Genomic DNA, 15,371 nt, shown 5'->3' on the forward strand with positions numbered 1-15,371 from the left:
AATGAAATAAGGACTTGTGTCTTATGTATGTGATGCATGGGTGACCGATGTACGAATGGTCCTACCTTATGTTTACTTTGTATGAACCTTATGTGCAATGGTTCATCCTTATGTGTTCCTTCTCTATGAGTCTTATGTGGAATGCTTAATCATTACGTTGGTTTCGTATGAACCTTTATGTCCAATGTGTCATCATTGTGTTCCTTTGCTATGAACCTTTATGTGCAATGCATTACAGTTCATACTTTACAGTACAAGTCTGTTTTGTGTTGTCCAAATTAATGTATTCCTGTATTTCATTCCAGAATGGCTGACAACAACTCAAACACACCTTTTCGACCTACTGGTGCCAGCCCCAATTCAGGTAACCAGTCTTTCCTCCCACCCATGTGGGATCCTCAGATGTGGCAGGGCCAAGGTTTGGACCCAACCCATCCTTCTACATTTACTACTCCTACAAACCATATGAGCAATCCTACCTGGTCCCAGGGAGCTAATGACCCATCTACATATACCTTTCGTAGTCCATGGAACCCATTTTTTGGTATGATCAATCCTGGGGGTCCTCCACTACAACCATCATTCGGTCAACCCCAGTTTGCACCACCCATTCCATGTCCACAGGTTTCTACCCATGTTCCCAACCAGACTGACCCAATTACTTTTGAATCCGAAGCAGAACATAGTGTCCAGGAAGTTAACAGCCCAACCAAACCTTCAGACACACCTATCACATTTAGAAGGACAAAGGAACAGAACTTCAAACCTGCTGAAGACCTGTTGCTTTGCAAAACATGGCTAGAGATTAGTAGTGACCCAGTAATTAGCACAGGCCAGAGAAAGGAGGGGTTATGGGCTAGAATTGAGAAAAGGTATAATGAACTTAGAGGTGAGTTTCCAATGAGACTTAATAGGGCCCTGAGCAGCAGGTGGGACAAAATCAGAGCTGAAACAAGCAAATTTGTTGGATTCTACGCTAGAGTCTTAAGGGAAAACCAGAGTGGCCTCACAGATAACGACAAGGTACACTTATATTAATTTGTAATACTTTATGTATGGTCATGGTTTATGTGAACTTACTATTATTCATGCACTGACAAGTGGTTATACATCTTGTGTAGACTTCAAAAGCAGCAACTTTGTATGCAACATCACAGAAAAAGCCATTTCATTTCATGCACTGCTGGACGCGCCTGAAAGACGAACCCAAATGGGATGCCATGGTTCATGGCAGCCCATGGAGAGCCAATGCGGGGACCGAGCCTGTTCGTAGTCTAACACCTACAGGTTCTGTGAATGAAGTGGAATCTGATGAAGGTGGTTCGAAAGGCAAGAGACCATTAGGACGTGACTCGACGAAAGCATCCAGGAAGAAGTCAATGTCCAGTTCATCCCAGTCTACTGACTACCTGTCAAGAATCCATGACATTCAAATAGCAAGATTGAAGCAAAGTGAAGAAAAATCAGACCTCAAACAACAGAACATTGAGTTCATGAAGGAAGTTGAACTGAAGAAGTTGGAGGTTCAGTCCAAGGAAATAGAAGTGCAGGAAAAAAATTGATGATGGAAGACAGGAAGCAAAAGGATGAAGAGCTGAACAAACTTTATGCCATGGATATGGATGCTTTACCAGAAGAGTTGAGGGCTGTATACATGGCGAGGAGAAAAGGTTTAATCGATTTTTTCATCAATAATCCTGTCTGAAGAGTACTTATTTATTTGATAAGGTGTTGCTCACCTTTGTATCGGCGTACCCTGCTCATGTGTGTTTGCACTTGGTTGATTTCGAGTAGTCTGAACATTTGCTTACTAGTTTGAGAACATCAACTTGGTTTTTGAACATTGGTTATTGTAATAATATTCATATTGATAATAATGTTGTTGTCATACATGACTAGACGTTTGGCAAGATATGCAAAATATTTGTAGCAGATGCATTACACATGACAGTTACCATAACTTCTTCACTGACGCTGAAGATACATGACTTGCATTCGTTGAACTACTTTGTACTTAGTTCATTAATCAAATATAACAACATTGTTGAACCACATAATATGGATGAAGGCCTTCAACCCATGGACCCTCGACGTGCCCAAAGGTGTTCTATCAGGTTGTGCTGCAAAGACAAGTATGTAGTCTGAGATGTGATGTCCTGCTCGGGATCGTTGGGTAATTCAGAGCGGATATGATTGTTTAGCCACTCGTTGCGGACCTCAGGAATATTATTACAAACTTCTGGGGGACCAGTGGGGCCAACGAAGTCCACATTTGCTGCACCATCACCTTCGTCCTCGACAATCATGTTGTGCATAATAATACAAGCAGTCATCATCTCTGCGAGGTGATTACGATCCCAACCATAAGCAGGGCCACGTAGAACTGCCCACCTCGCCTGCAAAACTCCAAATGCTCGCTCTATGTCCTTTCGACAACTCTCCTGCTTGGCTGTGAAGTGAACCTTTTTTCCTCAAAAGCGTGACGAATTGCTTTTACAAAGGTTGGCCAATTTGGATATATGCCATCTGCTAAGTAGTATCCGAAATTGTACGTAGTACCATTAATAGTGAAGTGCACTGGTGGCATAGTCCCATTACGTAACGGATCAAACACTGGTGATCGATGAAGCACGTTGAGATCATTGTTAGTACCAGGCATCCCAAAGAAGGCATGCCAAATCCACAGGTCATACCCAGCGACTGCCTCTAGTACCATTGTTGGCCTCGAATTGCGCCCACAAAACTGTCCGCGCCATGCAGTAGGACAGTTGCGCCATTCCCAATGCATACAATCGATGGACCCTAGCATACCCGGAAACCCCATATCCGCGTTTACACTAAGTATGCGAGCAATGTCGTTGTGGTTTGGGATACGGAGGTATCGTTCGCTAAAGGAAGAGATGATTGCGCGACAGAAACGGATAAGGCATTCCCTAGCCGTAGTCTGTCCAATCTGTATGTACTCATCGACCGCATCGCTTGGTAACCCGTACGCAAGGATACGCAAAGCAGCACAAACTTTTTGCAATAGACCAAGCCCTGCTAAACCAGTTGCATCACATCGTACTGTGAAGTAATCGTCTTCTCGTTGAATGGCTCGAAGGATACGTAGAAACAAAGGACGATGCATCCGAAACCTAAAAAACGAAAACAAAGCAAAAAATAAGGAAACGAAGATCCAAATCAAAGTAAAAACAATACGTAGGAAACGTACCTTCGACGAAAAACATGTGATGGATACACTGGATTAGGTCCGAAGTAGTGGTGCTTGATGAGATTTTCTCCAGCAGCGTGGTCCCTATGGATAACACGGCGAGGCAATGAGGAGCGCCTACGACACGTGCTCGTGTCTCCGAGTACAAGGTGGTCAACATGTTGCCAAAGCAACAAGTTATCGATCTCATCGTCCGACTCATCGGACGATGAAGACAACACTAGGCTTCGCAATGAGTCCATGACGAGCTGAACTAAGACTACGTACTACGTAGTTTTGATGGAATGGCGGATGAAACAGAAGAGACGAATGTGTAGGTGGGTGGAGCATGCCCGCAGGGGGACCTTATTTAAAGATAGCTTCGGTGTGTGAAGGAAGCCAGAGGGTCGTGGCTTGCCGGAGAAGACAGTCGTGTGGTCGAAGCCACTCGTGTCGTGTACGAGAAGAATGTGAATTCCTATTTTTTAAAAAAACATAAAATTCGACCGTATTTATACTAACGTATTAATACTAATTCTGGCGTTTGGTAATTAATTGTGGACCATGTTACGCCGATGTACTGTTCAAATAACAAATAAAAATAAAATTAATATTTAATGGTAGTTATGCCCGTGTACTGTGCAAATAAGAAATAAAAATAAAATTAATATTGGATGGTAGTTGAGTTAGTTGATGATGAAAGTATATAATATTGTTGTGGTGGGATATAGAGGATTGATATAGGGGGAACCGCTGTAGAGCGTGGAGAAATAGGGGGAGAGAGAACGCTGACGTGGCACGTGAGTGAGATATAGGGGGGGGGGGAATTTAGGGGGAACCGTTGAAGTCAGACTTAGAGCTAGATGGAGCTCGGGTAAAATCTGATATGTTTGGTTCAGCCGGTTGAACCTACTTTTGCTTTTAAAAAACAGAAGTTAAATTAAGGAGCTTATCTTTCTGTAGCTACTTTAAAAAGGCAGCTATCCTTAGTACAAATTTGAATCTTTGATCTTGCTTTTGCTGCTTATCTAATTTTGTTATATTAATAAACGGACTGACAAATAAAACTAAAGTAGGATTCCAAGTAATTAAGTGTTATAGTGAACGAAATAAAAGTACTTTGAGTAAATAAATTATTAAAAGTGGAATTGTAAAATTGAATTATTTATAAAAAAAGATAGGAACACAAATTTGAAAATCGGTTTTTAATTAGTATATTGATTAAGAGATATAGTTTAACAAAGTTTAGATAAACAACATATTGTTTATTTATAGTGGACAACTCACAACAGTTTGAACTAAACAACTTTTAGCTTTTTCTCACAGTAACTTTTTCATAGAGACAGCTCGTTTCAGTTTTTTCACAGCTCATAGCTAGACCAAAAGCACTCTAAGTTTTGTCGCTGTAGACTTATAATTTTATCAGGAGGTATTTATAAACATGACATATAATTATAAAAGTATTAAGTTAATGAGATAACTTGATAAAGTTATAGCTGGTATTTATATTAGAGATTCCAATACAAGTACATGACAATTAAGGTCAATATATTAGGCTTATCTCTAATCTTTATGTGTATACTAATAGAGGAGTTCACTTGAATTAATATGCATGCAACAAATTTATCTTGAGACCATTTTTTCTAACAACCGATCTTAATCATAACTTAACCAAGTTAACATTGTGTTCTAAATTTTCAAGCAAAGCTTTTGTAAAACCATGAGCTATCTGATCTTGATATCGATCGAACCTCAATCATCCTCTATACTATTCTCTCTCTCTCTAATAAAATGATAATCAATCTCCACATGCTTAAATTTTCTGTAAAAAATATATATATACCGAGATAAGAATCGACTTCATCTAGATTACTTCAACAGTTACATTGGCCATTGATTTATATGTGCATTCTATTGAGGATCTTGCCATTGTTGGTTACTTTTTTGTTATCCTCGAAATCAAATTTGATCCAAATAAGATTACAAAACCTTCTATTGATTTTTTATCACCCACACATGCTACATAATCTGCATCTAAGAAGGCACTTTGAAAGTCGCCTAGAGGGGGGTGAATAGGCAAATCTGAAATTTATAAACTTTAAGCACAACTACAAGCCGGAGTTAGCGTTAGAAATAAAATCGAGTCCGAAAGAGAGGGAAAACAAATCAACAAAGAAATAAAGCGGATGAACATGGTGATTTGTTTTACCGAGGTTCGGTTCTTGCAAACCTACTCTCCGTTGAGGTGGTCACAAAGACCGGGTCTCTTTCAACCCTTTCCCTCTCTCAAACGGTCACCTAGACCGAGTGAGCTTCTCTTCTCAATCAAACGGGACACTAAGTCCCCACAAGGACCACCACACAATTGGTGTCTTTTGCTTTGATTACAATGATCTTGGGAACAAGAAATGGGGAAGAAGAAAGCTAACCAAGCAACAAGAACAACAAAAAACACAAGCCGATCTTCTCACAAGTCCTATGAACTAGAATTGAATTTGGGGACTTTGATTTGATCGGAGGCTTTGATTTGTGTCTTGGAGTGTTGTGTATTGCTCTTGTATTGAATGAGGAGTAGTGAATGCTTGGATGCCTTGAAGAGTGGTGGTTAGGGTGTATTTATAGCCCCAACCACCAAAATGCCGTTGGGGAAGGCTGCTGTCATATGGCGCACCGGACAGTCCGGTGCGCCAGCCATGTCACCCAACCGTTAGGGTTCGATCGTTGGAGCTTCTGACAAGTGGGCCACCGGACAGTCCGGTGGTGCACCGGACAGGCACTGTTCACTGTCTGGTGCGCCATCTGACGCCTGCTCTGACTCTGCGCGCGCAGTCGGCACTGTTCACTGTAGTCGTTGCAGACGACCGTTGGCGCGGGTAGCCGTTGCTCCGCTTGGCACACCGGACAGTCCGGTGCTACACCGGACAGTCCGGTGAATTATAGCGGAGTGGCTCCTAGAATTCCCAAACGTGGCAAGTTTGGAGTTGATCTCCCTGGTGCACCGGACACTGTCCGGTGCGCCAGACCAGGGCTGCCTTTGGGTTGTCTTTTGCTCCTTTTATTTGAACCCTTTCTTGGACTTTTTATTGGTTTGTGTTGAACCTTTGGCACCTGTAAAACTTATAATCTAAAGCAAACTAGTTAGTCCAATTATTTGTGTTGGACAATTCAACCACCAAAATCATTTAGAAAAAGGCGTAAGCCTATTTCCCTTTCAATCTCCCCCTTTTTGGTGATTGATGCCAAACACAAACCAAAGCAAATGTATAAGTGCAGAATTGAACTAGTTTACATGATGTAAGTGCAAAGGTTACTTGGAATTAAACCAATATACATTTCATAAGATATTCATGGATGCTTTCTTCATATTTAGCATTTTGGACCACGCTTGCACCACTTGTTTTGATTTAGCAAATTCTTTTCAAAGTCTTTTTGCAAAGAGTTAAAGGTATATGAATAAGATTTTGAGAAGCATTTTCAAGATTTGAAATTTTCTCCCCCTATTTCAAATGCTTTTCCTTTGGCTAAATAAAACTCTCCCTCAATCAAATTCTCCTCTTAGTGTTCAAGAGGGTTTTTATATATTAATTTTGAAAGGGGTAAAACTAATTTAAAAATTCTATCAAAAATAAGATACCAATTAAAAAACAATCGAAAAGCACAATCGAAAAACCTTCTTTTAATACAAATTGGAAAGACTATGTTTTTGAAATTGGTGGTGGTGCGGTCCTTTTGCTTTGGGCTAATACTTTCTCTCCCTTTGGCATGAATCGCCAAAAATGGATACTTGTGAGTGAAATATAAGCCCTTTTTCAAACTTTCTCCCCCTTTGGTAAATAATATAGGAGTGAAGATTATACCAAATTGGAGAGCAATGCGGAGTAATGGCGAAGGATGAATAATTCGATGGAGTGGAGTGGAAGCCTTGTCTTCGTCAAAGAACTCCATTTACCTTTCAATCTATGACTTGGCATGAAATACACTCGAAAACCACATTAGTCATAGCACATGAAAGAGAGATGATCAAAGGTACATAAATGAGCTATGTGTGCAAAGAGTCAATCAAAGTTCCTAGAATCAAGAATATTTAGCTCATGCCTAAGTTTGGTAAAAGTTTTCTCATCTAATGGCTTGGTAAAGATATCAGCCAATTGTTCTTTGGTGTTAATATAAGCAATCTCGATATCCCCATGTTGTTGGTGATCCCTCAAAAAGTGATACCGAATGGCTATGTGTTTAGTGCGGCTGTGCTCCACGGGATTATCCGCCATGCGAATTGCACTCTCATTATCACATAGAAGAGGAACTTTGGTCAATTTGTAACAATAGTCCCTAAGGGTTTGCCTCATCCAAAGCAATTGCGCGCAACAATGGCCTGCGGCAATATACTCGGCTTCAGCGGTAGAAAGAGCTACAGAATTTTGTTTCTTGGAAGCCCAAGACACCAGGGATCTTCCCAAGAACTGACAAGTCCCTGATGTGCTCTTTCTATCAGTTTTACACCCTGCCCAATTAGCATCTGAATATCCAATTAAATCAAATGTGGATCCCCTGGTGTACCAAAGGCCAAACTTAGGAGTATAAACTAAATATCTCAAGATTCGTTTTATGGCCCTAAGGTGAACTTCCTTAGGATCGGCTTGGAATCTTGCACACATGCATACGGAAAGCATAATATCTGGTCGAGAAGCACATAAATAGAGTAGAGAACCTATCATTGACTGGTATACCTTTTGATCTACGGATTTACCTCCCGTGTCGAGGTCGAGATGCCCATTGGTTCCCATGGGTGTCTTGATGGGCTTGGCGTCCTTCATCCCAAACTTGGTGAGTATGTCTTGAATGTACTTTGTTTGGCTAATGAAGGTGCCCTCTTGGAGTTGCTTGACTTGGAATCCTAAGAAATACTTCAACTCCCCCATCATAGACATCTCGAATTTTTGAACCATTATCCTACTAAACTCTTCACAAGTAGATTTGTTAGTAGACCCAAATATGATATCATCAACATAAATTTGGCATACAAACAAATCATTTGCAATAGTTTTAGTAAAGAGAGTAGGATCGGCTTTTCTGACTTTGAAGCCATTAGCGATAAGAAAATCTCTTAGGCATTCATACCATGCTCTTGGGGCTTGCTTGAGCCCATAAAGCGCCTTAGAGAGTTTATAGACATAGTTAGGGTACTCACTATCTTCAAAGTCGGGAGGTTGCTCAACATAGACCTCCTCCTTGATTGGTCCATTGAGGAAGGCACTTTTCACGTCCAATTGATAGAGCTTAAAGCCATGGTAAGTAGCATAGGCAAGTAAAATGCGAATTGACTCAAGCCTAGCTACGGGTGCATAGGTTTCACCGAAATCCAAACCTTCGACTTGTGAATAACCCTTGGCCACAAGTTGGGCTTTGTTCCTTGTCACCACAGCATGCTCATCTTGTTTGTTGCGGAAGACCCACTTGGTTCCTACAACATTTTGGTTAGGACGTGGAACTAAATGACATACCTCATTCCTCGTGAAGTTGTTGAGTTCCTCTTGCATTGCCAACACCCAATCCGAATCCCTTAATGCATCTTCTACCATGTATGGCTCAATAGAAGACACAAAGGAGTAATGTTCACAAAAATGAGCAACACGAGATCGAGTAGTTACCCCCTTATGAATATCGCTGAGGATGGAGTTCACGGGGTGATCTTGTTGTATTGCTTGGTGGACTCTTGGGTGTGGTGGTCTTGGACCGTCGTCATCTTCCTTGTCTTGATTATTGGCATCTCCCCCTTGATCATTGCCGTCCTCTTGAGGTGGCTCATCTTCTTGATCTTCATTTTCATCCTCTTGATCTTGATCCTCATCTTGAGTTGGTGGAGATGCTTGCATGGAGGAAGATGGTTGATCTTGTGCTTGTGGAGGCTCTTCGGATTCCTTAGGACACACATCCCCAATGGACATGTTACTTAGCGCGACTCATGGAGCCTCTTCATCATCTAGCTCATCAAGATCAACTTGCTCTACTTGAGAGTCGTTAGTCTCATCAAACACAATGTCACAAGAAACTTCAACTAGTCCGGTGGACTTGTTAAAGACTCTATATACCATTGTGTTTGAATCATAACCAAGTAAAAAGCCTTCTACAGCCTTAGGAGCAAATTTAGATTTTCTACCTCTTTTAACAAGAATAAAGCATTTGCTACCAAAGACTCTAAAATATGAAACATTGGGATTTTTACCGGTGAGGAGTTCATATGATGTCTTCTTGAGGATTCGGTGGAGGTAGAGACGGTTGATGGCGTAGCAAGCGGTGTTGATTGCTTCCGCCCAAAACCGGTCCGAAGTCTTGTACTCATCAAGCATGGTCCTTGCCATGTCAAGTAGAGTTCTATTCTTCCTCTCCACTACACCATTTTGTTGTGGCGTGTAGGGAGAAGAGAACTCATGCTTGATGCCCTCCTCCTCAAGAAAGCCTTCTATTTGTGAGTTCTTGAACTCCGTCCCGTTGTCGCTTCTAATCTTTTTTATCCTTAAGCCGAACTCATTTTGAGCCCGTCTCAAGAATCCCTTTAAGATCTCTTGGGTTTGTGATTTTTCCTGCAAAAAGAACACCCAAGTGAAACGAGAATAATTATCCACAATAACAAGAGAATACTTACTCCCGCCGATGCTTATGTAAGCTATCGGGTCGAATAGGTCCATGTTGAGTAGCTCAAGTGGCCTGTCGGTCGTCATGATGTTCTTGTGTGGATGATGAACACCAACTTGCTTTCCTGCTTGGCATACGCTACAAACCCTGTCTTTCTCAAAATGAACATTTGTTAGTCCTAAAATGTGCTCTCCCTTTAGAAGCTTGTGAAGATTCTTCATCCCAACGTGGGCTAGTCGGCGATGCCAGAGCCAACCCATGTTGGTCTTAGCAATTAAGCAAGTGTCGAGTTCAGCTCTATTAAAATCAACTAAGTATAGCTGACCCTCTAACACCCCCTTAAATGCTATTGAATCATCACTTCTTCTAAAGACAGTAACACCTACGTCAGTAAATAGACAGTTGTAGCCCATTTTGCATAATTGAGAAACTGAAAGCAAGTTGTAATCTAAAGAATCTACAAGAAAAACATTGGAAATAGAATGGTCAGGAGATATAGCAATTTTACCAAGTCCTTTGACCAAACCTTGATTTCCATCCCCGAATGTGATAGCTCTTTGGGGATCATGATTTTTCTCATAGGAGGAGAACATTCTTTTCTCCCCAGTCATGTGATTTGTGCATCCGCTATCGATGATCCAACTTGAGCCCCCGGATGCATAAGCCTATAAAACAGATTTAGGCCTTGTTCTTAGGTACCCAAACGGTCTTGGGTCCTTTGACATTAGAAACAAGCACCTTGGGTACCCAAACACAAGTCTTTGACCCCTTGTGTTTGCCCCCAACATATTTGGCAACTATTTTGCCTGATTTGTTAGTTAAAACATATGATGCATCAAAAGTCTTAAAAGAAATATTAGGTTCATTTGATGCAATAGGAGTTTTCTTCTTAGGCAATTTAACATGAGTGGATTGCCTAGAACTAGATGCCTCACTCTTATACATAAAAGCATGATTAGAGCCAGAGTGAGACTTCCTAGAGTAAATTTTCCTAATTTTGTGTTCGGGATAACCGGCAGGGTATAAAATGTAACCCTCGTTATCCTGAACCATGGGAGCCTTACTTTTAACAAAATTAGACAATTTCTTAGGGGCATTAAGCTTGACATTGTCTCCCTGTTGGAAGCCAATGCCATCCTTAATCCCAGGGCGTCTCCCACTATAGAGCATGCTTCTAGCAAATTTAAAATTTTCATTTTCTAAGTCATGCTCATTAATTTTGGCACTAAGTTGAGCTATGTGATCATTTTGTTGTTTAATTAAAGCTAGGTGGTCATGAATAGCGTCAACATTAATATCTCTACATTTAGTGCAAATAGTAACATGCTCAACGGTAGATGTAGAGGGTTTGCAAGCATTTAATTTAACAATCTTAGCATGTAAAATAGCATTCTCATCTCTAAGATTGGAAATAGAAACATTGCAAACATTTAATTCTTTAGCCTTAGCAATTAATTTTTCATTTTCATTTTTAAGGCTAGAGAGGGATGCATTCAACTTATCAATCTTAGCAATTAAATTAGCATTATCATTCCTAAGGTTGACAAGAGAATCATCACTAACATTTAATTTCTCAACCTTAGCAATCAATTTGTCATTTTCAAATCTAAGGTTGGAAATAGTGTCATGGCAAGTTCTTAGCTCACTAGTTAATTTTTCACATTTTCTATCTCTTGAGCATAAGCATTTTTAACTTTAACATGCTTTTTATTTTCCTTAATAAGGAAGTCCTCTTGGGTGTCCAAGAGTTCATCCTTGTCATGAATAGCACTAATCAATTCATTTAATTTTTCTTTTTGTTGCATGTTTAAGTTGACAAAAAGGATGAGCAAATCATCCTCATTATCACTAGAGCTAGCCTCATCACTAGAAGTTGCATACTTAGTGGAAGCTCTAGATTTTACCTTCTTCTTTTTGCCGTCTTTTGCCATGAGGCACTTGTGACCGACATTGGAGAAGAGAAGGCCGAGTGACGGCGATGTTTGCGGCATCCTCGTCGGAGGAAGAGTCGGTGGAGCTCTCGTCGGAGTCCCACTCCCGGCAAACATAGGCATCGTTGCCCTTCTTCTTGTAGTACCTCTTCTTTTCTCTTCTCTTTCCCTTCTTGTCGTCGCCCCTGTCACTATCACTAGATAATGGACATTTAGCAATGAAATGACCGGGCTTACCACACTTGTAGCAAACTTTCTTGGAGCGGGGCTTGTAGTCCTTCCCCCTCCTTTGCTTGAGGATTTGGCGAAAGCTCTTGATGATGAGCGACATCTCCTCATTGTCGAGCTTGGAGGCGTCGATGGGGAGCCTACTTGATGTAGACTCTTCTTTCTCCTCCGTTGCTTTGAATGCAACGGGTTGCACATCGGGTGTGGAGGAGACGCCTTGCTCGATGATTTTCTTGGAGCCTTTGATCATCAATTCAAAGCTCACAAATTTTCCTATAACTTCCTCGGGAGACATTAGCTTGTATCTAGGATCACCACGAATTAATTGAACTTGTGTAGGGTTAAGAAATACAAGTGATCTTAAAATAACCTTGACCATTTCATGGTCCCATTTGGTGCTCCTGAGGTTGCGCACTTGGTTCACCAAGGTCTTGAGCCGGTTGTACATGGCTTGTGGCTCCTCTCCTTGGCGAAGCATGAAGCAACCGAGCTCCCCCTCGATCGTTTCCCTCTTGGTGATCTTGGTCACCTCGTCTCCTTCGTGCGCGGTCTTGAGCACGTCCCAAATCTCCTTTGCACTCTTCAACCCTTGCACCTTATTATACTCCTCTCAACTTAGAGAGGCGAGGAGTATAGTAGTGGCTTGGGAGTTAAAGTGTTGGATTTGTTCGACCTCCTCCGAATCATAATCCTTGTCTCCCTTCTTTGGTACATGTGCTCCATGCTCAACAATATCCCATATGCTTTTGTGGAGTGAGGTTAGGTGATGCTTCATTTTATCACTCCACATAGAATAATCTTCACCTTCAAACATAGGTGGTTTGCCTAATGGGACGAAAAGTAATGGAGTGCGTTTTGAAATACGAGGATAGCGAAGGGGCATCTTACTATACTTCTTGCGCTCATGGCGTTTAAAAGTGGTGGATGCCGATTCCGAGCCGGAGGTGGAGGGTGACGAAGAGTCGGTCTCGTAGTAGACCACTTTCTTCATCTTCTTCTTCTTGTCACCCTTCCATTGGGACTTGATGGAGGAAGAGGATTCCTCCTTGTGCTTGTGGGTGGACTCCCTTGAATGTGTTTTCCCCGAGCTTGTGGACTTGTCGCCGGTCCCGGTTTCCCTCATGGCGGATGCTCACGACATCACTTTGAGTGGTTAGGCTCTAATGAAGTACCGGGCTCTGATACCAATTGAAAGTCGCCTAGAGGGGGGGTGAATAGGCAAATCTGAAATTTATAAACTTTAAGCACAACTACAAGCCGGGGTTAGCGTTAAATAAAATCAAGTCCGAAAGAGAGGGAAAACAAATCAACAAAGAAATAAAGTGGATGAACACGGTGATTTGTTTTACCGAGGTTCGGTTCTTGCAAACCTACTCCCCATTGAGGTGGTCACAAAGACCGGGTCTCTTTCAACCCTTTCCCTCTATCAAACGGTCACCTAGACCGAGTGAGCTTCTCTTCTCAATCAAACGGGACACTAAGTCCCCACAAGGACCACCACACAATTGGTGTCTCTTGCTTTAATTACAATGATCTTGGGAACAAGAAATGGGGAAGAAGAAAGCCAACCAAGCAACAAGAACAACAAAAGAACACAAGCCGATCTTCTCACAAGTCCTAAGAACTATAATTGAATTTGGGGACTTTGATTTGATCGGAGGCTTTGATTTGTGTCTTGGAGTGTTGTGTATTGCTCTTGTATTGAATGAGGAGTAGTGAATGCTTGGATGCCTTGAAGAGTGGTGGTTGGGGTGCATTTATAGCCCCAACCACCAAAATGGTCGTTGGGGAAGGCTGCTGTCGTATGGCGCACCAGACACTGTCTTGTGCGCCAGCCACGTCACCCAACCGTTAGGGTTCGACCGTTGGAGCTTCTGACAAGTGGTCCACTGGACAGTCCGGTGGTGCACCGGGCAGGCACTGTTCACTAACCGGTGCGCCATCTGACGCCTGCTCTGACTCTACGCGCGCAGTCGGCACTGTTCACTGTTCACTGTAGCCGTTGCAGACGACCGTTGGCGCGGGTAGTCGTTGCTCCGCTTGGCACACCGGACAGTCTGGTGCTACATCGGACAGTCCGGTGAATTATAGCGGAATGGCTCCCAGAATTCCCGAACGTGGCAAGTTTGGAGTTGATCTCCCTAGTGCACCGGACACTGTCCGGTGGCACACCGGACAGTCCGGTGCGCCAGACCAGGGTTGCCTTTGGGTTGTCTTTTGCTCCTTTTATTTGAACCCTTTCTTGGACTTTTTATTGGTTTGTGTTGAACCTTTGGCACCTGTAAAACTTATAATCTAGAGCAAACTAGTTAGTCCAATTATTTGTGTTGGGCAATTCAACCACCAAAATCATTTAGGAAAAGGTGTAAGCCTATTTCCCTTTCACACTTAATCTGGTTGAGATTGACTTCTTAAACAACAAACTAAGACATGTTGTTTTTTGAATAAATCTAAGAATTCTCTTAATACTCACCCAATAAATTGTAGTTGGCGCATGAAAATACTAATGGACATTATTAACCGCATAAGCTATACAAAGCTTGGTGATTGTTAAGTATTGTAGAGCACCAATAATGCTTTTATAATGTATAATGTCTTCAGGGTTGTAGACGATTTACTCAACACAATGAAAGGAGTTGCCTTCAAATTTGTCATGTTGACATGTTTTAGGATACCACGTGTATACTTCTTTTGTGATAAAACTAAACCATCATGAACCATTTAACTTTAATTCTAATAAAATAGTGCATATCTCCAAGATCTTTCAATGCAAAATTGTCTCTTATATCTTTAAGCAATGCATAAATTACTTCACTAGATGAGCTTGCAACTATGATATCATCAACATATTAGTTGTACATTGTGATATTGGGCTTCTCATAAATAAACAATGATGTATCTCACTCTCTTGTACTTAAACATGTAATCATGCTCTAGGCATTGTTTTCAAACTCATAGATGTCTTTTATCTAATTTGCACACATGACTAGGCAATTGTTTGTTTTCATATACAAGAAATTGTCTCATATTAACTTCCTCCTCCATAACACCATGAAGAAACATATTCTGTACATTTAGTTATCTCAAGTGCCAACCAATTGAGACAGTAGCCGCTAGCATAAGTCGAATAGTAGCAACTCTGAAAGTAGGAATAAAAGCGTCGGTGTTTTGTACCTCGCTCCGATAAGTAAATTTATTATGCATGTTTTGGGCTTTGGAGGGCGTGCACGGAGGGCACAAGATTTATACTCGTTCGGGCAGAATGTCCCTACTTCCAGTCATCAGTGGTTTCCCGACACCATTGATGATCAAACTCGTAGTAGGGGTTACAAGCAGTCGAGAGAGGGAGGATAGGCTTCCAGATCTCTTATCACGGGTGGAAGTGG

General features: G+C 41.6%; 1 protein-coding gene across 1 annotated transcript; it reads left to right on the forward strand.

The window, feature by feature from the left end:
* Nucleotides 1-277: 277 nt before the first annotated feature.
* On the forward strand, nt 278-1,633 carry LOC111589771 (glutathione S-transferase T2-like). The gene is made up of 2 exons (XM_023300672.1): nt 278-1,023; nt 1,122-1,633. Exons 1-2 carry the CDS (start codon nt 307-309, stop codon nt 1,560-1,562), a joined length of 1,158 nt encoding a protein of 385 aa, XP_023156440.1. The 5' UTR covers nt 278-306; the 3' UTR covers nt 1,563-1,633.
* The last annotated feature ends 13,738 nt before the right edge of the window (nt 1,634-15,371 follow it).

Source organism: Zea mays, chromosome 7 (assembly GCF_902167145.1).
Source record: "Zea mays cultivar B73 chromosome 7, Zm-B73-REFERENCE-NAM-5.0, whole genome shotgun sequence".
Classification (NCBI taxonomy): domain Eukaryota; kingdom Viridiplantae; phylum Streptophyta; class Magnoliopsida; order Poales; family Poaceae; genus Zea; species Zea mays.